At 42.6% G+C, this 21,870-nt stretch overlaps 1 protein-coding gene across 1 annotated transcript; it reads right to left on the bottom strand.

Moving 5' to 3' along the window:
• Positions 1-13,581: 13,581 nt before the first annotated feature.
• Positions 13,582-16,198, bottom strand: nudt19 (nudix (nucleoside diphosphate linked moiety X)-type motif 19). Its single transcript, XM_061221954.1, has 3 exons — positions 15,248-16,198; positions 14,775-14,982; positions 13,582-14,490 (listed from the first exon to the last, which is right to left on the bottom strand). The coding sequence occupies exons 1-3, from the start codon at positions 16,040-16,042 to the stop codon at positions 14,237-14,239; spliced, it is 1,257 nt and encodes a 418-aa protein (XP_061077938.1). The 5' UTR covers positions 16,043-16,198; the 3' UTR covers positions 13,582-14,236.
• Positions 16,199-21,870: the final 5,672 nt, after the last annotated feature.

The raw sequence follows: 21,870 nt of genomic DNA, 5'->3' as shown, positions 1-21,870 counted from the left end.
TGTAGGTTTTCACTCCGACAAGCACACCTGACATAATAATGGATCTAATCGAGCTGTTAATTGGTAGAATCAGGCGTGCCACATTGGGGTTGAAGTGAAAAACTACAGGATGGTAGATCTCCAGGAACAAAGTTCACCCCTGCTATAAAGGAACTACCTATGAAGCAGGGATGGGCAAGGTGGGCTGTTGAGCTACGTTTGCTCCTGTTTGATGGGTGTGTTGGGGGTGTAGCCTGAATCAATAATGATGGAGGCCTCAGAAAGCCTTCTCAGATGCCAAAGGGGCAAACTGTAGTACGTCAGTCAGTCCAACCCCGGTTTGCAACAGGGTGTTCGGCGTTTCGGTTCTAATAAGCGTTTTGCTACCTTTTGTCGGGGTTGAACATGGCCTTGGCGAAACTGGTTGTGGGCTTTGGTTTCCACTCCAACGAAATCCAGCACATCAAACAGTGCCTACACTTGCCTTTGAAGCGGTTTGCTCCGCCCACACCGAAACGGAGCCAACGCATTGTGTCTGTGGCTTGGCCTCTCCCACACGTTTGAGGAGGCCGTCCTATGGTGCACTCAAACAAGTCGCTAAATGTTCTAGCCCTTCTTTTGTGAAACGGGGGAGAAGTAGGCACTGACCCGACACCAGGGACGGGTGACTCCAGTCCTGGAGGGCTGGTATATATGCAGGATTTTGCTGCCACCAGTTTCCCTGGCCTGCCTTGACCATCCCTGCCCTATACTTTGGCCAACAATACTACAACACCCGTACACTACACTGGAATCCTCTGCACCCCAATCCTACACTTGGTGTCATTGGTTTGCATTCAAATACTTTTTCTGTACTTGATTGATCTTGGCTGGTGCAATTCAGCCAACCAAGAGGACCAGAAGGTGGGGGTTGCACTTTTTGAGGACTTTTCCTAGGTTCCAATATACCAGACAAGATCAGTAAAGCATAGACAACTATTTTAATCCAAAACAATTACTGTACATATTTGACACAGATCTGCGATCCTGATATGGACATTTCCCATCTATCCAGTGCTGTACAAAGCTAATAAGTCTTACCTTTCTAACCCATGAGTAGTATACCTCGCAAACCTTTCACAATCTTCACTAACATTATCCATCGTATTCTCTCCAGTCTTCCCTGTTATTCTCTTGTTAAAGGAATAGTTTTTCAAGTTCATTTCTATGCCCAATTGTAATAAAGTTGGGAGTATTTCCAAATGTCATTTGAGGTAAGGGAACAATATGAATTGAACGGTGGATAATATCTTATGACTAGAAGAATAGGCTGCCCTACATTTTCTCAGGTCTCTGGCTCCAGGCACCAAACTTCTCAAGGGCAACAAGGTGTGTGTGTGTATGTGTATGCCAGTGCGCCAGTCTGTGTGTGTGTGTGTGTGTGTGTGTGTGTGTATGTGTGCATGTGCGTCTGTCTGTGTGTGCATCTGTCTGCGTGTGTATGCCTGCGCACCAGTCTGTGTGTGTGTGCTTGCATGTGCATCTGTCTGTGCACGTGTATGCATGTGCATTGGTCTGTGTGTGTGCATGTCCACCAGTCTTGTGTGTATGCCTGTGTGCCAGTCTGTGTGAGTGTGTGTCTATGCGTGTGCATCTGTGTGTGCATATACCTGTGTGCCAGTCTGTCTCTGTGTGTGGTGGGTCAGTCTTTCTCTTTCTTATACATTGCCAGGAGTCTAGATGGATGGAATAAAAAAAGATGTATATTTGTTTAGTCGATGCAATTGCAATCCTAAAACAAATAACCAGAAATTGGTTCATGACTAAGATACCAACAACTAAAGAATGGACAGATGAACTGTACAAAAAATATACAGTCAGGTCCCTAAATATTGGGACATCGACACAATTCTCCTATTTTTGGCTCTATACACCACCTCAATGGATTTGAAATGAAACGAACAAGATATGCTTTAACTGCAGACTTTCAGCTTTAATTTGAGGGTATTTACATCCAAATCAGGTGAACGGTGTAGGAATTACAACAGTTTCTATATGTGCCTCCCACTTTTTAAGGGACCAAAAGTAATGGGACAATTGGCTGCTCAGCTGTTCCATGGCCAGGTGTGTGTTATTCCCTCATTATCTCATTTACAAGGAGCAGATAAAAGGTCTAGAGTTCATTTCAAGTGTGCTATTTGCATTTGGAATCTGTTGCAGTCAACTCTCAATATGAGATCCAAAGAGCTGTCACTCTCAGTGAAGCAAGCCATCATTAGGCTGAAAAATCAAAACAAACCCATCAGAGAGATAGTAAAAACATTAGGTGTGGCCAAATCAACTGTTTGGAACATTCTTAAAAAGAAAGAATGCACCGGTGAGCTCAGCAACACCAAAAGACCCGGAAGACCACGGAAAAACAACTGTGGTGGATGACAGAAGAATTCTTTCCCTGGTGAAGAAAAACCCCTTCACAACAGTTGGCCAGATCAAGAACACTCTCCAGGAGGTAGGTGTATGTGTGTCAAAGTCAACAATCAAGAGAAGACTTCACCAGAGTGAATACAGAGGGTTCACCACAAGATGTAAAACATTGGTGAGCCTCAAAAACAGGAAGACCAGATTCGAGTTTGCCAAACAACATCTAAAAAAGCATTTACAGTTCTGGAACAACATCCTATGGACAGATTAGACAAAGATCAACTTGTACCAGAATGATGGGAAGAGAAGAGTATGGAGAAGGAAAGTAACTGCTCATGATCCAAAACATACCACTTCATCAGTGAAGCATGGTGGTGGTAGTGTCATGGCATGGGCATGTATGGCTGCCAATGGAACTGGTTCCCTTGTATTTATTGATGATGTGACTGCTGACAAAAGCAGCAGGATGAATTCTGAAGTGTTTCGGGCAATATTATCTGCTCATATTCAGCCAAATGCTTCAGAACTCATTGTACGGCGCTTCACAGTGCAGATAGACAATGACCCGAAGCATACTGCGAAAGCAACCAAAGAGTTTTTTAAGGCAAAGAAGTGGAATGTTATGCAATGGCCAAGTCAGACCTGAATCCGATTGAACATGCATTTCACTTGCTGAAGACAAAACTGAAGGGAAAATGCCCCAAGAACAAGCAGGAACTGAAGACAGTTGCAGTAGAGGCCTGGCAGAGCATCACCAGGGATGAAACCCAGCGTCTGGTGATTTCTATGCGTTCCAGACTCCAGGCTGTAATTGACTGCAAAGGATTTGCAACCAAGTGTTAAAAAGTGAAAGTTTGATTCATGATTGTTAGTTTGTTCCATTACTTTTGGTCCCTTAAAAAGTGGGAGGCACACATACAAACTTGTAATTCCTACACCGTTCACCTGATTTGGATGTAAATACCCTCAAATTAAAGCTGAAAGTCTGCAGTTAAAGCACATCTTGTTCGTTTAATTTCAAATCCATTGTGGTGGTGTATAGAGCCAAAAAGAGGGGAATTGTGTCGATGTCCCAATATTTAGGGACCTGACTGTATGTAGCAGAAAAAATCTCTCTAAGAATAAAAATCCAGGTACAACTACTAAGGAAAAATGGACTACATCGGTAGACAATATGGAAAAAATATAAAGATAAATGCTTGTTTTCTAAGGGAAATAATGGGTTGAACTGAGCTTTTTATGTATTTATTATTATTAATAATAATATTATTATTTATTTATTCTCTCTCTGGCATTTCTCCCAGCGTGCCGTTGAAGAAGAGAAAGGTGCTCCCTGGCTACATAAAGGATTAGAAAACAGAAGAACAAGGTTTCTGAATAAAATTCAATCACAGAGTGACATCATGACATTACATTCACAAAGCAGACGGACCATAGCGGACAACCAGCACGAGTGTTAGTCTGAGGACTGCGAAAGGGCAAAGGCTCATAGAAGGCAGAGGCCCACTGATAATCACAGGGTAATGTTAACCTAACAAACTGCAACACAACGTTATGGTACAATTATTTCAATAAAGCCATCCCACTTTGCAAACATACATGGACAGGAGAAGCCACAGGTATGAAGGCAGCCCAGTATAAGAACTTCTGTGAAACAAATAGAGAAAACCTGAATGGATAATGGTGTGTGTGTTTCCATGAGACAAGAGGACTTAAAGTAAACAATACTTCAGGTTAGAGTCCACTGTGTGCTGCATGTTACAAACAAATATTTGGTAGGGAGAAAATAAATAAATAAAAATAAATAAAAACCCAGTCATGATTCCTACATTGAGACAACTGAGGCAGCACGCCATGCGGGAGATAAAGATCACGCAAACCTCTCACACTCCAGGAAGCTGAAGAATACCATCTTTGTGTACCTGCTTACCCGGTGGCATTTAATAGCCCTAACATTAGAGCAACTGTGCTAACATTACAGTAACTGGGTTTTCGTTACAGAAACAGTGTTTACATTACAGTAACTGTGTTTACATTACAGTATCTGTGCTCACATTACAGTGTCTGTGCGGCATGCCTGTGCCCCTTCATTCTCAGAATAAATATCTCTATTGTAATAAAGAGGATGGCCATACTCCCCAAAGGGGATATCATGCTTAGCACTCAAAACCTCCCAAGCAAACAGAACTGAACTTCAGACCAAGGGCATGGACAGACCAGAAATTCAGTGAAGCGAAAAGCAAAACAAACAAAAACATGTCAGATCTTTTAAAGAAGCGTTAATCATTAATTCACCCTATCAGCAGGCTGGATGGTGAGATGGTGAGCAGGGTTTCTTTCAGGCCAGTCTCTGATTTTCCTTCACACTTGAATACAAAATGGCTGAATGGCTGATCAAAGTGTTAACCTGCCAGTATAGTCAGTGAAGGTGGATCCTATGGAAACATCACATCGTGGGAGAGTACTGATGAACTAGGTGGCATCAGCCTTGTGGCAGAAGTTTGTGATAATTACTGGTCATCACTGGCAAAAGGCTTCGAGCCTGTACCTCCCTATGCAGGAAGGTGTGCAGGGTGGCAGCTTTCCGTCTTAAAGCAGCCCAGCATTTTCTGTACCACCGGGAGGTTTACAGACGAGAGGTGGCCTGTGCAGTCTTGAGGAGGTGGATGTTTAGGGCTTGATCCCCACTGGTTCATCATGAGCATAGGTGGCATTGATACTGGTGGCACGATGGATTCTCATGTTTTAGTGTCACGGGCAGGAAACCTCCTCCTCAAGGCCTCCAGGGCTGGAGGGTTGGGCCCAGGGCACTGGCCCTTTTCTACAGCCCACTGTTGCCATAGCAATGCCAGATAAGAGCAAGAGCCACCTTATACCCCCTGCTCATCTGAGACTACCAGGGCTGTGGGTTGGAAATCAGTTCAGCACTTGGCTCAATAGACCAGTGTAGGCTCTAGAAAGCTGTCAGATCTTTTGTTTTGTGTGTCCAGCAAGCTCTACCCAGTAAGAGTCCAAGTCCCAGAAGAGCCAGAAGACTCGCCACCTGGGAGCTCTTGACTTTTGGTTCAAGAGAACTGGGAGATTCCCAGACTGTGAATTAAAAGGCACTGTACGTGGCATGCACAACACTTTGTAACATTGTGGGTTTTAACTGGTACAACAGGAAGTCCCTCCAGTGCTACAGGCAGAGGGTGTTGTACAAGCTCGCCATGCCAAAACAGGTGAGAACAGTGGAGAACAGTGCATGGAGCAACTGCAACAGACAGGCATCTGGCACACTCGGACCTGGAAGTGGGGGTGGAGAGTCTTTTTTCTTTTTTTTCTTTTTTCTTCCTTAGTTCGTTTGTTTGTTTGTTACCTGAAACACAAGATGTGTTCCTTCATTGTACAAAGTTAGTTTCAGTTTTTTCTTTTTTTGGAGAAGGCGAGTCTGAAGGTGGGGGTGGGCGGTATGTACACCTGGGATGTTTTATTTTGTATCGAGTTATTCAGGTAAAAGCAATTTTACTGCTTTTGTTTGGGCAAGTTGAACAAAGGATATGACTCACGCGGAGGAAAACAGGAGGCTTACGGATTTGGAGAACGTGATGAGGGGTGTTGTCTCTGTGTGCCTGAGGTTTGGACTGAACAAATGTTGGGGGAGGGAGGGGTTCTTAGCATTTTTTGTTTGAGTCTGTCCTCCTCTCCTTGTCCTCTCCCTCTCATTCTCATTCTCTCCCTCCCTCTCTTCCTCTCCTTCTCCTCCCCCTCATTCTCTCCCTCCCTCTCTTGCTGTCCCCCTCTCCTTTCCTCTCCCTCTAATTCTCTACTTTCCTCTCTCTCCAAGGGAATTTGAAACCCCCCCCCCCCACCGTCCCTCAACCAGCTTCCTGTTCCACCGCAACCTCCCTCCTCATCTCTGGCTCCCGACACCCCTCCTTTCCTCACATTGTTCTCCCTCTCCTCTGCCCCCCCTTCTCTCTCACTCTCATTCTCTCACTCTCTAACTCTCTAACTCTCTCACTCTCTCACTCTCTCGAAGTAAGCTATAAATCCCAGGGGTAAGGTTTCTGCTTTGTCGTTTTGTTGCTTTTCTTTTTGCACAAAGTACATACTCTTCTGCTCACCAATGGGTCTGTCTGCCACTGAAAATCACTCTTTGGTGTGGTAGGTGCCTGGGTGGGTTGGTGGGGGGTACTGGGATAAGAACCACAAGGTGAAATGAGGTAAAGTAAAGGAAAATAATGGTGCACATACCAGTGTCCTGGAATTGTACCATTTCGTGCGAAAGAGAGAGGGTAGGTAAATGAGAATTTCTGGGAAGAGGGCAGGGGCGGGGTGGAGTGGAGTGGGAAGAGGAGGAGTGTGTTGCAAGTAATCACTAGATCTGGCTCCACATCCTGTTTCGTCAGAGCTACGAAATTAAAACCACAAACAGTAAAAAGCTTTCCAGAGCATATGGCATGGACAGCGCGTCTAATTGGGGAAAATAAGTGCATTGGTAACATATGAAACCGTGGTTGTCAGGGACAAAGAATATGAATTAGGTCACAAAACACAAAAACAAAAACAGGACCACTGTAGAGTTTACGGAGATTAGTTCGCTTTCAGGGCTGCGGTTCTGCACAGGACCCAGTGAACAAAGCAGGCACACGGCCAGCGCGGGAGGGGTACGATCAGCATTCTTGGAAACAATGAGTCACTTTGACCTCATGTAGCCCCTGTTATGAAGTACTTCAGTCTTCAGCAATGAATTTAGGGGAGTAGAGTGAAGTGGAAAACTTCAAGCCAATTATATAAGACATGGATTATACACGCTGCTGATTGCTGTTCCGTAAACCAATGTATTTAGACTATCCCAATTATTAATTGAAGTAATAATGAACTAATTCACTATTACGGTTAAACATACATAATACATGTTTTGATCTGTTGTTATTATACAAAGTTTAGTTATAGAAGTATGTGTAATCCTGTGATTTTGGAGATGCAGTGCTTTTTGGCTGTGGTCACACTCAGTGATTTGACACCTTGGGCCATCTCTGCCCCCCCTTCCTGCTGCATAGAAAAGGGAGTGTGGCTCTTTGTGCCGTGGACAAGCTCACAGAACCTAACGCTGCACAGCCTGGCACTGCGCTCCTAACACAGGATCTGGTGATTCTCATGAGATACAACCGTTATGAGACTATATGTAACAGTATCCCTGAAAACACGTCAAGGGGCTACGAAAGGGCTTGCTGCAGGCAGGTCAATCCACATCATAGGGAGAGAGCACTGAAAGACTGAGTGCTAAAAACGGTTTCCACAGAGCTTGTTTGGTTCTGTTAAACAGCTCATTAAAAAACTAAATAATAACAACTGTTATTACTATTATGCTGTTTAAGAGGGAGTGTCGGCTACTACGAAGTGAGACCACGGGGTTGGTAGAAGCTCAATTTCCATATCACAAAGCTGACTAAACTAAATCAGGGTATATCAGCATGGTGACTGTAAAAAAAGGAACCAGTAAGCCTCAAGTCTGCTGTATCAGAAATCTGCTGGAAGCCACAGCTGCCATTTTGACATACCAGGCTGTTGTCCAGACATGCTGAAAACTGACTCCACCTCCTTTTTTTGATTGGATGCAAATTGGTACTCACCGAGCACTTTATTAGGAACATTTTTTACTTTATTACACCTACTTATTCATGCGATTATCTAATCAGCCAATTGTGCAGCAGCAGTGCAATGCTTACAATCATTTAGATGCAGGTCAGGAGCTTCAGTTAATGTCCACATCAACTATCAGAATGGGGAATAAATGTGATCGAAGTAACTTTGACCATGGAATGATTGTTGGTGGCAGACTGGGTGGTTTGAGTATCTCAGAAACTTGGGGATATTCACACACACTAGTCTCTAGAGTTGGCAGGAGAATGGTAACTCCAGACTAGTCAAAGCTGACGGGAAGGTGATAGTAACACAAATAACAAGACATTTCAACAGTGGTATGCAGAAGAGTATCGCTGAACATGCGTCAATGTGTTGTAACTCTAAGGGTCTAAGATACCCAAACCGCAAAGTGGTTTAGGGTTGCATTTTCAGAGAACTTCCTGGCAGAGGTATATATTTTTTAACCACTGTAATTTCCTGTTTCTTTGCACATCTACCACCAAGCAGCAAAGGTAACCACTCTATCCAAACTGTCTGTTACAGTTTTTATCAATAACCTTCACACTAAAACTGATTCTATAAGCAAAACATCCCAAACCATTACATCAGCCACAAAACTGACAGGTAAATACCCCAAAACTATTTACAATATTAACCATTTCATTCACACATTGCAGATCTGTTGAACCCTTTGTGCCAAACACTACACATAAATCTCTTCATAAAGCACACGTATGTCACACAAGTGAACTCTCTAAATTATTTTAGGAAGTTTGTGCATCAACTGCGCCATCTAGCGCCTTGGCATTATAAGGTGTATTGGGTGTAAAGTAGTCGTTCATATTCAAGAATCACACACAACTCATGTGCACAATAATGTTTATAGATATCATAGTGAATTGATAGAGTGCCTGCAATCAATATAAAGGTTTACTGTTGCTTTTAATTTTGGATACATTTTTTTTGACGGAGTTACACCCTGCATAGGCTTCACCGTAAATGACAAGACACTACAGGGGATGATAATTAATTGAAAGCAGTGTCTCATGATCACAGCCATTGGCCACCGATTTGCAGGGCCTCACACTCGCACAACCTTCATCTCTCAGTGCTATTTCTACAGCTCCTGGTGCCTGAATTTGATTCTGTGTTAGCCTTTATCTCTTATATAAAACCTTTTCCATTTCACTATTTAGCCAATCCTGCAGGGGTGATACTGTACTTTTCAACCGGTTAGTGGGCATTTCACACCACTTCCATACTCCTCCAGAATAACATTACATAAACAGCAGTATATGCTGGAAGCACAACACCATGCGCCTATGGACAATAATATTATATTATATATTACATTGGTAGCTTTACTAATTGGATTACATTATTACCCACACATGATTATATTAAAAAATGACAAGACCTGGAAATGACAGCGTGGGTTTTTTGAGTACACTTCTGATTTAATAATTTAAAAAAATTCTCAAGTGAAAATTGATAATATGCGTATTTGACTGCATATCTTCAAGAGAACAAGACGAGCAATGTAAAGTTGAAAGCTCGATGCATGTCCAAATCTCCTCACCAAAATACATGTATTAGCTCAAAAATAAATTTACCCATTAACTTCAAGAATCGCATGATCTAGAAATTCTTAAAGGAAACAATTGGCTAAATGATTCCATTATTGACACATACCTGTCATTTTTAATCAGAACAGTACCCGAAAAAAGAATTCTTGCAGTCCCCTCTACATTTGTTAGCTAGAAACTGTATAGTTTGTACTGCGAGACACTTGAGGTCTTGCCAAATTTACCAAATCTATTTAAATTTGTGACCGCCTGTCACTCTATTTATCTTTACAGTTTCCTAGAAGTCCCATCTGTGTCCCTATTTACTTCCCACCGCCTTATTATGTTTTTTTCCCTTGTCTTCCGGTTTTACTGGTGGAGAGGATACCCTCACAACCATCACAACCTTGTCGCAGCACTGAGACACCCCCCACATTTGCTTTAGCCCACATACTGCCCCGGGACCACCACCTCCTTCATCTTCACCCTGCCAATCAAAACCCATCGCACAACCAAATTATTCTGAATCAATTGTTAATTGTCAGATCTGACCATCATTGTCACCCCTGAGCCGGCCAGAGGAGGATGGCCCCCCCACTTAAATCTGGTTCCTCCCAAGGTTTCTTCCTTCTCCACCTAGGACGTCTTTCCTTGCCACTGTTGCCCTAGGCATGCTTTTGTGGGGGAAAAGGCTGGGGCTTGCTCTAAAGCTGTGTTTCTCAATTCTAGTCTTGCCAAAAATGCCCTTAATTAATTAAATCAGTTCCTGGTTGAGAGGCACTGCTCTAAAGCATGTACTGACAAATATAGTGTGAAATGTGCAACACAAATAAAGTTGATTTGACTTTAATTTCATTGTAAAATTGCATGGTTTGGGTTTATCCCTGGGTATATAGGTCTATAATCAGCAGCTCGTGAATTGACAGTCAACAGCAATGAATGCCCACCCTGCACCTGACACACAGAAACAATTGCTGTAAACATGATTTTAGATAATAAATGTATAATTTTATAGATATTATACATAGATTTAATGTATGCGCCTTCCTATTTGGTAAAAAAAATTTCTAACAGTAAGCAGGTATGCAAATGAGCCGTTACTGAACTGACAGTGTCAAGCAATTTATGCTTGGCCTACATTATAGTAACTAGTCAAATAGCAAGCATGTTGCTAGCTTCACGGAGCTGCTTTACGATCAGTTCTGTGAAGCTATTGCTGGCAACAATAGGAGACTTCCGGTTTAAATACATTGGTTTACGGAACATCAATCAGCAGCGTGTATAATCCATGTCTTATATAATTGGCTTGAAGTTTTCCACTTCACTCTACTCCCCTAAATTCATCGCTGAAGACTGAAGACATGAAAACTAACGTACTTCATAACGGGCTACATGAGGTCATAGTGACTCATTTAATGTTACATTTTTAATTGGAAATTACTTTTGAAGCAAAAATCTAAGACATAAAATGATCATATTCATCCAGCAACGTATGGCCGCCCTACATTGGAAGAACAGCAACAATAGCTGTAAACATAATTTCACAGAAAAGACTGTATTGTGTTAAAAATATGGGCCTATAGATTAAATGTATACCCCTTTCTTTTGGCAAGCGTTTAATTATTAATTATTACAGTAATCATATATGGTAATAAGCTGGTCGTGAATTGACAGTGTATAACAATGCATGCTTTGGCCACACGTGAAATGCAAACAGGTTTTATTACCCAAAACACCTGTGTCAACTCGTTACATCGTTATGTAGCGGTATAAAAGACACCTGTCCACACAATCAATCAGACTCGACTCGCCGTGTTTGGAGGAAGAGAAATGCTGAGTACAACCCCCAAGAACACCATCCCCACTGTGAAGCATGGAGGTGGAAACCTTATGCTTTGGGGGTGTTTCTCAGCTAAGGGGACAGGACGACTTCACCGTATTGAGGGGAGGATGAATGGGGCCATGTACCAGGAAATTTTCCCTCAGTGAGAGCACTGAAAATGGGTCGTGGATGGGTCTTCCAACATGACAATGACCCAAAACATATGGCCAAGGCAACAAAGGAGTGGCTCAAAAACCAGACCTAAATCCAATCGAAAATCTGCGGAGGTAGCTGAAGCTTCAAGTTGCCAAGCGACAGCCTCGGAACCTTAAGAATTTGGAAAGGATCTGCAAAGAGGAGTGGACCAAAATCCCTCCCAAGATCTGTGCAAACCTCATGAAAAACTACCTCTGTGCTTGCCAACAAAGGTTTCTCCACCAAGTATTAAGTCATATTGTTCTATGGATAAAATACTTATTTCATGTGAAAATATGATATTCAATTTCTAAAATGCAGATGATGCTGTTATTGTGGATTATTTTGTGATATTCTGTCTCTCAATTTTAAAATGTACTACACAAATTCTACACAGTTCCATTCCTTGTAAGTGGGTAAACCTACAAAATCAGCAAGGGATCAAATAATTATTGCTCCCACTGTAATTGTAATTGCAGAGAATATAAGATTGTACACTCATTTCTATAAAACCTGTTTGCATTTCACGTGTGGCCAAAGCATGCAAGCCTTTTTTTGATTGGATGCAAATTGGTACTCACCGAGCACTATATTAGGAACATTTTTTACTTCATTACACCTACATATTCATGCGATTATCTAATCAGCCAATTGTGCAGCAGCAGTGCAATGCTTACAATCATTTAGATACAGGCCAGGAGCTTCAGTTAATGTCCACATCAACTATCAGAATGGGGAATAAATGTGATCTAAGTAACTTTGACCATGGAATGATTGTTGGTGGCAGACTGGGTGGTTTGAGTATCTCAGAAACTTGGGGATATTCACACACACTAGTCTCTAGAGTTGGCAGGAGAATGGCAACTCCAGACTAGTCAAAGCTGACGGGAAGGTGATAGTAACACAAATAACAAGACATTTCAACAGTGGTATGCAGAAGAGTATCGCTGAACATGCGTCAATGTGTTGTAACTCTAAGGGTCTAAGATACCCAAACCGCAAAGTGGTTTAGGGTTGCATTTTCAGAGAACTTCCTGGCAGAGGTATATATTTTTTTACCACTGTAATTTCCTGTTTCTTTGCACATCTACCACCAAGCAGCAAAGGTAACCACTCTATCCAAACTGTCTGTTACAGTTTTTATCAATAACCTTCACACTAAAACTGATTCTATAAGCAAAACATCCCAAACCATTACATCAGCCACAAAACTGACAGGTAAATACCCCAAAACTATTTACAATATTCACCATTTCATTCACACATTGCAGATCTGTTGAACCCTTTGTGCCAAACACTACACATAAATCTCTTCATAAAGCACACGTATGTCACACAAGTGAACTCTCTAAATTATTTTAGGAAGTTTGTGCATCAACTGCGCCATCTAGCGCCTTGGCATTATAAGGTGTATTGGGTGTAAAGTAGTCGTTCATATTCAAGAATCACACACAACTCATGTGCACAATAATGTTTATAGATATCATAGTGAATTGATAGAGTGCCTGTTTTTTATTTCGGATAAAAATTTGTTGACGGAGTTACACCCTGCATAGGCTTCACCGTAAATGACAAGACACTACAGGGATGATAATTAATTGAAAGCAGTGTCTCATGATCACAGCCATTGGCCACCGATTTGCAGGGCCTCACACTCGCACAACCTTCATCTCTCAGTGCTATTTCTACAGCTCCTGGTGCCTGAATTTGATTCTGTGTAAGCCTTTATCTCTTATATAAAACCTTTTCAATTTCACTATTTAGTCAATCCTGCAGGGGTGATACTGTACTTTTCAACCGGTTAGTGGGCATTTCACACCACTTCCATACTCCTCCAGAATAACATTACATATACAGCAGTATATGCTGGAACCACAACACCATGAGCCTATGGACAATTATAAAGTTACGAGCATTTAATAAAAGGTGAAGCAACTTCAAGTTTTCAAGAGTCGTTTCAGGGTCAGCACTGAAACTGGGGAAAGAAGAAATGCGAGAAATCCCTAAAAAAAAGGCCCAGGAAACAAGTTTCATTAAAATTGTCCACTTTTTAAAGTTAAACCATTGAAAAAAACACCTTTAAAGTAATACTGTAATCAAATACGTTACTAAGCTATATTTGCAAGGCTGTTTCAAATGAAAGGGGTGTGATTTGTTGACATCAACATGGCTACATTAATGAGTAGTGTTTTCATACATACTTAGCTAATGTACTGACTCATAATCGTTATCAGAAAATAGGAGTGACTGGTAGACAATATGTAGACAATAAGTAATATCACTGATCAAATGATTTACGTCAAATTCCAAACATATTTACAAAAGATTTAGGAAGCCATCACAAAAGTCAGCGTTTTCTTTCTTTATCAAATGAACTCTGCTCATATATGAGGGCAGACTAAACTGATATTTAGCCATTCATATTCATATTTAGCCAAATTATGCTGAAATTTTATGATGCCTATTATGTGTAAGGTCAAATTTACACACACAATTTTGACTTTGTCTGTCTCGCACACGACTAACCTTTGCTTGTGATAATTTACACTATCATGTAAAGACAATCAAAAAGGTTTGATCATGTACTTCCGCGTAGGGGTCAGCTCATCTGTAATTCCCTGAGTAAATGCAGCCCCTGCCTCTCTCAGAGCTGGCTCTTGAGTCCTGACGCGCTGGGCTCAGGAGGGTCTCCGGTGGGCGGTAGATGTTTGTACTTGGGCGGTAGATGTTTGTACTTGGGCGTGATGCTCATGTGCACGGTGACGGTGTACGCGTCGAAGCACGCCATGCGATGCAGAGCCGAGCTCTCCTGCTGCAGCAGCTCAAAACGCTTCTCTGTGCTCAGGTCCGCTCCTCTTTCCTCCAACAGCTCCACATTCTCAGGGTACAGATCATCACCTGAACACGAGGAAAACGCACACACGTACGTACGTACGTACACACACACACACACACACACACGTACGTACGTACGTACGTACAACACACATACGCACACACACAGGAGAGGCACAAGGTATTACGGTTCATGCTTACTGAATGGACTTTAAGTGAAGACTAAATCCAGACTGTAGGAGATGTAAATGCACTTTTGAAAAAGAAGTGTTCAACTAGTTCTAAGATCACTTTCAGCTATGTTGTGAAGAGAAAATAGGCTGTTTAGCAGAAGCGGCGGACAGTACCGGGCAGGAGGAACACGTGACAGTCGGTGGAGACCAGTCGCACAGGCAGAAACTGCTCACAGCCCTCCGCGGCTCTCGTGCGGGAAAAGCTGTGCAGGTCGCGCAGCTGTGGAAACTGACACATTCGGCCCAGTTCATAGATCTGTGGTAGCGCTATAAAGTGCTCCCGAGCCGGGTAGCCCCGCAGCACCTCAGGCGGACTGGACCACTGCAAGAGACAGAGAGATTTACGTTTGAGTAATTTAGTAATCCATCGTGATTTACGGTATGGTATGGCTGCTGGCTTTAATGCATAGCATATTGTATGACATTACTTTTGGAAAACAATTGCCAGTTTTAGACAAATTTCTCTCTAAGGCTTAGAAAAAGTGATATTTAAAAATTTTAGTGCAAAAATTGAGCAGGCTGATAGTGTGCAATTAGGATTTTTTATGACACACGAAATGTATACCCGACACCAGAAAACGAATCACCTTAAAGTGTATGACCTCCTTTTCATCTTGAAGGGTATGTGGGACCTCCTGCAAGCAGCAGATGAAAAATGCAGTGTCGTATCTCCGTTTCGTCTTGAGTCCTATGGGTGTCAACCAGTTACCCCACTCATGCATGGCCCATATATTGGGCATACAGTCCAGTTCTCTACACATACGGATGAAATTAAGAGGATTCTCTGTTACCAAAGACCTCCACCTAGCCAGTTCGCCCTTATCGCACAGCTCATTTAGCCTTGTGAGCGAAGTCGAAATATTGTTTCCACGATGGTGCTGGTCATTAACATTATGCTCCTCGCTTTTAGGAACAACCAGAAGTATTCCTGACTCTTCAAAGGTCTCTCGTATGGCACAGATTCTCAAAGCTACAGCACTCGGAATGGTAGAACCAAGTTTTAGTCTGTCAGTAGCAAAAATGACCGGTCTCGTCTCCGGCGCTTGTTTGACAAACCCCAAACCAAAATGTGGCCAGTGTCGGAACGATTTAAATGTCTCAAGCCAATCGCTGGAAAAATCTGAGGGCTCAACCACACCTCCGGGGAAAACGTAAGCATTTGGCATAAACCCACTTTTGCCACTTCGCTTCAGCAACAACACCTCAAAATCAAAAGGGTCATAATCAAAAGTCTTGTGTGTCATGTCCGATTTAGCAAGGTTAGTCGAAGCGATTTCACTTGTTTTCAGACTGTCGACAACATGTCTAACGTTAGTACATCCAGTCCTAGCAGCTAGAATGACTGTCGCAGCCTCCTTCCAATACTTCAATCCTGTGTTCATCTTCGGCTCTGTTCAGCTGTATATTATAATTATATAAAATTAAGTATTTACCCCGATGCCTTTGTGTGGCTTTTTATGCACAACCTTAACTTTCACTCAACTTTCAGTCAAGTCAGACTATTGAATTCTAATCTACGCTTTACGAACCTCTCTGAAGTTGGCAAATGTTGCTGCTGCACTTCCGGCTCGCATTTATCAAAATAAAAGTCCGGTGAATAAAATTATTTATGAACTGCAAGTTTGTCAATTTTCATTTTTATATTAATACAGTGGATATAATTGTAATTGCAGAGAATATAAGATTGTACACTCTTTGGTATAAAACCTGTTTGCATTTCACGTGTGGCCAAAGCATGCATTGTTCTACGCTGTCAGTTCACAACCAGCTTATTACCATATATGATTACTGCAATAATTAATAATTAAACGCTTGCCAAAAGAAAGGGGTATACATTTAATCTTCAGGCCCATATTTTGAACACAATACAGTCTTTTCTGTGAAATTATGTTTGCAGCTATTGTTGCTGTACTTCCAGTCTGGGGCGGCCATACTTTGCTGGATGAATATGATCATTTTATGTTTTCGATTTTTGCTTCAAAAGTTATTTCCAATTAAAAATGTAACATTAAATGTAAATTACATACATTACATACATTTACATTTACACTATTCACTCCCTTATAAATATATATTTAGAAACTGTTAATTCAATTATTTTCAAAAACGTCTTTGCTTTACAGATGTTTCTTTACATGTAGAAAATACAGGCTCAGCACTGTACGTATTTAGTCAAATAAAAAAAGCACAACAAGTGTATGTTTGACAAAACTAGTTTACGAAAACTCTTTAATATTGAGTGGAACAGTCCCCTGTAGCCACAAGAGAGCAGTGTTGTACCTTTAAATAACTTTCAATGCAATGAGAAAGCTTGGGGGTTTTCTTACTGAAAACAACCTGTCCTTCTCTTTGTCCAAAAAAACTAACAAAATAAACACACAGAAACAAAAAAAAAAAGAAATGATTAGTATCTGAACCATTTTCATCTACTAGTAAGAGTCATGACCACACAGCAAGACTATAGCATGTAATGCATTTCCATTTTCACCCAATTCATCATACATTGTTCACCATTCATATTTACATTGATTCTTTGAAATCTCACCCTCAGGGGATATCCATCCATCCATCCATTATCTGAACCTGCTTATCCTGAACAGGGTCGCAAGGGGGCTGGAGCCTATCCCAGCATACATTGGGCGGAAGGAATCCACCCTGGCCAGTCCATCGCAGGGCACACACACACCATTCACTCACACACTCATAGCTACGGACAATTTAGACTCTCCAATCAGCCTAGCCTGCATGTCTTTGGACTGTGGGAGGAAACCGGAGTACCCGGAGGAAACCCACGCAAACACGGGGAGAACATGCAAACTCCACACAGAGAGGCTCCGGCCGACCGGGATTCGAACCCAGGACCTCCTTGCTGTGAGGCAACGGTGCTACCCACTGCACCATCCGTGCTGCCCCCCCCCCCAGGGGACAATTAAAATTATTTTTTTAAATCTAAAAAATCAGAAAAAAATATTTTTTATATTTAAAAGCAGATTTTGGAATTTGTGTATAGCCTGGCAGCTTTGCCATACCAGTATGTATGACAGGAGGGTACACTCATAAGGAGGGTAGCCAAACGCATTTTTTTTATGCGGAGAAAATGCTGTGTGAAATAGTTATCCATCGAGGAGAACCAGGTTGTGGATTTCCCACAGTGCGGCCTGCCATTCATCAAACAAGGAGCCAGGGGGCGAACAGCACTGGTGGAACATCAGAGATGGTTCTAAATCTAATTTGATTGATGATATGATCGATAAATTGAACATTTCATTTGCAATCAATTGTAAATTAAATGTCCAGGAACAGGGTTTCTCTCTCCTGACTCCTGACATGCTTTGTGCATTTAGCCATGCATGTCACCATCCAAGTCTTTGAAATTCAGTTCAATTTAATTCAGTTTTATTGCATTATTCTCAAACAATCAATGTCTCAAAAGCCTTTACAGACAATGTATGCGCAGGCCCTGTGTGCAAGCTGAGGGTCACAGTGGCAAGGAAAACTCCCTCATGGAAATAACCGTGGGTGGAGTCTTGGGGGGTGGGGGGACTTCCACTGGTGGCAGATACTGGGCAGACTGATTAAAGTGGTGCCAGAATGTGGAGAGATTTGGGTTATTTTATGAGCACTGACATAAATAAACACACATTCAGTGAAAAGGTCCTTCCAAATGAATTCAAGGATTATAAAATGCATTATCTGCATACACAACCTGGCCCTGAAGTCTGAGGAACACCAACGCCCATGCTGACTGAATCATTCCAGAGGAAATGGCTTTACTTCTGCCGTTTGTAGAAACACGATTACCCTACAGAAATGGTGTACAGTACAGAGCCGGGGGAGGTGGGGAAAGTGACCTGTGTGGATGTGACGGGACAGGCCATGGAAAGCTGCTCTCTGAGGGAAGGAGCTCAGGCTCTGGTGCTGCCAACCTCCATCAGCGCACAGGTCCCAGCAGGCCACCACCAACACTGATCCTGGAGGTGAGCCCAGAGAAAGGGGACTGCAAGGGACAGCCTCTCTCACACAGTCCCCGGCACCTTGCCTCCAACCCCCACCCCCCGAAATCCTCACCCAGGAAAACACGGGACCTTGGTACCCCCTGCCAAGTCCGGGACATTATCTCCATGTTCTGACAGTCCTCCTGGCTCCACCCTGCCTGGAGCAGCTCGCTTACCACGTCATCAGCCTGTATCTGTCCTGTACTCCCCTCTGCTCCCCACAGCCTCCCCCGCTGGGACCAGGAGAGCAGATCTGGAGCAGAGACAGAAACAGCCAGCTGCTGTCTTCCCGTTTAAAAAAAATCAGCCAGGACAGCCGCTTTGCCAGGCAATCAACTCCAATTATATAAGCGGCTGTGTTTCGCTCTCCCGTGCTACCTGGGGGGAATGGTGCAAGGCTTTTCAATGTCCCCTGCAGATGCAGCAGTCCTGAACCTGCATCCCTGTTTATTGTGCAGCAGTACAACGGGTGGATAATCAATCTACATTGAATCTACCGCAAAGCCACGGTGAGAACTGTTACTGTACATTCAACACAACGGTAGCGGTGACTCTTCCATGCCAGCTAGCGAGAACAAAGATGGGTGAAAACGCCTAGGACTCACAAGCAGTGTGTTATCGATAAGCCTGAGAGAGCGGATTGCCTATGAATACAACCGCTGACTTTAATTAATCATGCAGCAAAATCAGGTCCGCTGCTACATCGCAGAATTAAAAAACAAAGACATTTTGACATCACAAACAGTCCATCTTGTGCTACCAGGAGCGCACAGGTGTGATTCCTGTGTGATTCACTCATAGCATTTAGAATTTCCATCTTTAAATCAAAGGTGAGGTCTTTTTGAATGCAGCACACAAAAAAAACTCTGTGAGCACTTTCTTAGGTATTTATTAGACTTTTTTTTTTTTAAACCCAAGTCTTCACCAGCTGTAGCCTATCCACTTCGAGGTTTGACACGTTGTGTCTGGAGATGCTCATCTGCATAACACTGTCGTTTATACCCTCATTAACAAAGTGTTTCTGCCTGCAGAACCACTGCTCACTGGATGTTTTTTGCACCAGATTACATTCCCTCCCCATTCTGACATTTGGTCTGAAAAACAGTTGAACCTCTTGACTACATCTGCATGTTTTTATGCATTTAGTTGCTGCCACATGATCGGCTGATTAAATATTTGGATTAACAAGCTGGTGTACAGGCCTACCTAATAAAGTGCTCACTGAGTGGATATGCTTTCACAAACCAGCAAATAAAGTGACAAGGGCAATTTTTCTCTCCATTAAAGCTGATGCACGTACACAAAGTTTGGCTTGCCATTTTCTCCATGTTCTGCACTCAAGTTTTAAATTGTACCTTTGGAAGGGTTGCCAGAGACTTCTGACTATCAAGGATACTCATTAAGATGATAAACTCAGACAAACCCTCCTTTCTCTGTTGGTCTTTCTAACTTGTGTGTGCTCTTTTCCTGTGCAAGAACAAACATTTGCCAAGGAAAGCATATGTACACTAGACTTTAGATACAGAATAATATTGAATAATCCAGTTGGACTACGCTCTCTAGTTATTTTTTACTCAGAAAAACTGTGCAATCATTTCATCACAAAAAAACTGCATATTCAATACATCATGCAGGATATATACATTATCTACATCATGTACAGTATATGATTAAATACCTATAAGCCAGCAACCAAGTCCCTTCATTCAATGAAACTCAGGCAGACCAAGATACTTGAACCAAGATCAGCTTACAGTCTCTAATGTATGTTCTTCTACCTGCATGTCACATTTTTTTGACTTATCGTGAGTCACAGACAGCGGGCGACATTTGGCTCTCTCTTCATTATTGACTGTCCAGGGGGAAAGTACCTTCTATCTCCAAGTGCACTTTCTCTGTCAATACAGTAATGTGGCTTTAACGACTCCACTTGTTATCTAATCAACACGGTACTGACAGTCCCCACCAGCTGTGGCCTAGTTGCCCTGGGAGATGTGAAGATGCTCCTCTTCCCCTTCGCAAGTGAAGTGGAACAACAGGCACTGCACGTACATCGACACCGCTTTCAGAAAAACGCCTCAATGCTGGCAGACCGGGCCCACATGCAGCGCAGAGCGTATCAAACGCACGACATCTGACCGCAGACTGACTGCTCAAACATGGAGGCAAGCCGGGTTGATGGACAGGTGAGCCTGCAGCTATACCACCATGCATCCTGTTTTTTTACCAAATGGCTGAAGCTAAGTGGGTGTGGGCTTGGCTAGTGCTTGGATGGGAGACCTTGTGAGAAAACGAAGTTGCTGCTGGAAGTGCTGTTCTTGGGAAAGTAGGGGGCGATCTCCCCTCTGGTCGAATTACCCCCAATTGCCCAGCGCAGTGTTGGGGGACGGTGTGCTGTAGGAGATGTCGTCTTTTCACGCGAGATAAAATGAGGTCCTGACTCACTGTAGATCATTAAAGATCCCATGACATTCTTCAAGTAGGGGGTTCCCTGGTGTCCGGGCTAAATTCCCAACCCTGGCTCTTTCAACCTGCCAGATTATCATGCTCTGATTCAATTGGCAGAAACATTGTTCTCTCCCTCCCCACTTCAGCTAATGCATGGTGAGCATTCTGGCACAAAATGGCAGCCGTGCATCACCCAGGTGGGTGCTACACATTGCTACACACTGTAAACCATTACAGTGCTATATAAATGCAGTGACCTGTCGAGGATGTAAGCACCTGTAAGATCACCGGGCACGTAGAAATGCCCACATCAAGGTACTCAGATTACACTCGCGTGAAAGACTTCTCCACATTGATTCACATACCCTGCTTTAAACATCATCCATTTCAATTTCTCCCATTGTTATATCCATGTGTTGCAGCCTTTGAGTTTAAGCACCTTGCTGACGGGTACAGCAGGGTAAATGCAGGTTACAGGGCTAGTTCCATCTACAATGGTTTATTCATTATGCAATCAAGACAGGAATTTACATGAATTTATAGCACATCACTGTACACAGACCATTGATATGTACATGCATTCCCATGGTGGAATTTGAACCATGATAGAGTTTAAGATGCATCTTCTGTCCTCTTAGTTCTACAATGGTTTATTCATTAAGCAGTCAAAACAGGAATTTGTAATACATCGCAATACACAGAGTTATTGATTTGTAAAATCCAGCCAAGCATCCCCACGGTGGAGTTTGAATCATGACATTATTATT

The sequence above is a fragment of the Conger conger genome, chromosome 15 (genome assembly GCF_963514075.1).
Source record: "Conger conger chromosome 15, fConCon1.1, whole genome shotgun sequence".
Taxonomy (NCBI): domain Eukaryota; kingdom Metazoa; phylum Chordata; class Actinopteri; order Anguilliformes; family Congridae; genus Conger; species Conger conger.
This window is presented reverse-complemented; position numbering and strand designations above follow the sequence as displayed.

Coding starts and splice junctions, on each gene's coding strand:
- nudt19 (XM_061221954.1), bottom strand. CDS start 16,042: ATGAACACAGGATTGAAGTATTGGAAGGAGGCTGCGACAGTCATTCTA. Junction 14,983..15,247: donor AGGAGGTCATACACTTTAAG/GTGATTCGTTTT, acceptor TGTCTCTTGCAG/TGGTCCAGTCCGCCTGAGGT. Junction 14,491..14,774: donor TCACGTGTTCCTCCTGCCCG/GTACTGTCCGCC, acceptor CCTCGTGTTCAG/GTGATGATCTGTACCCTGAG.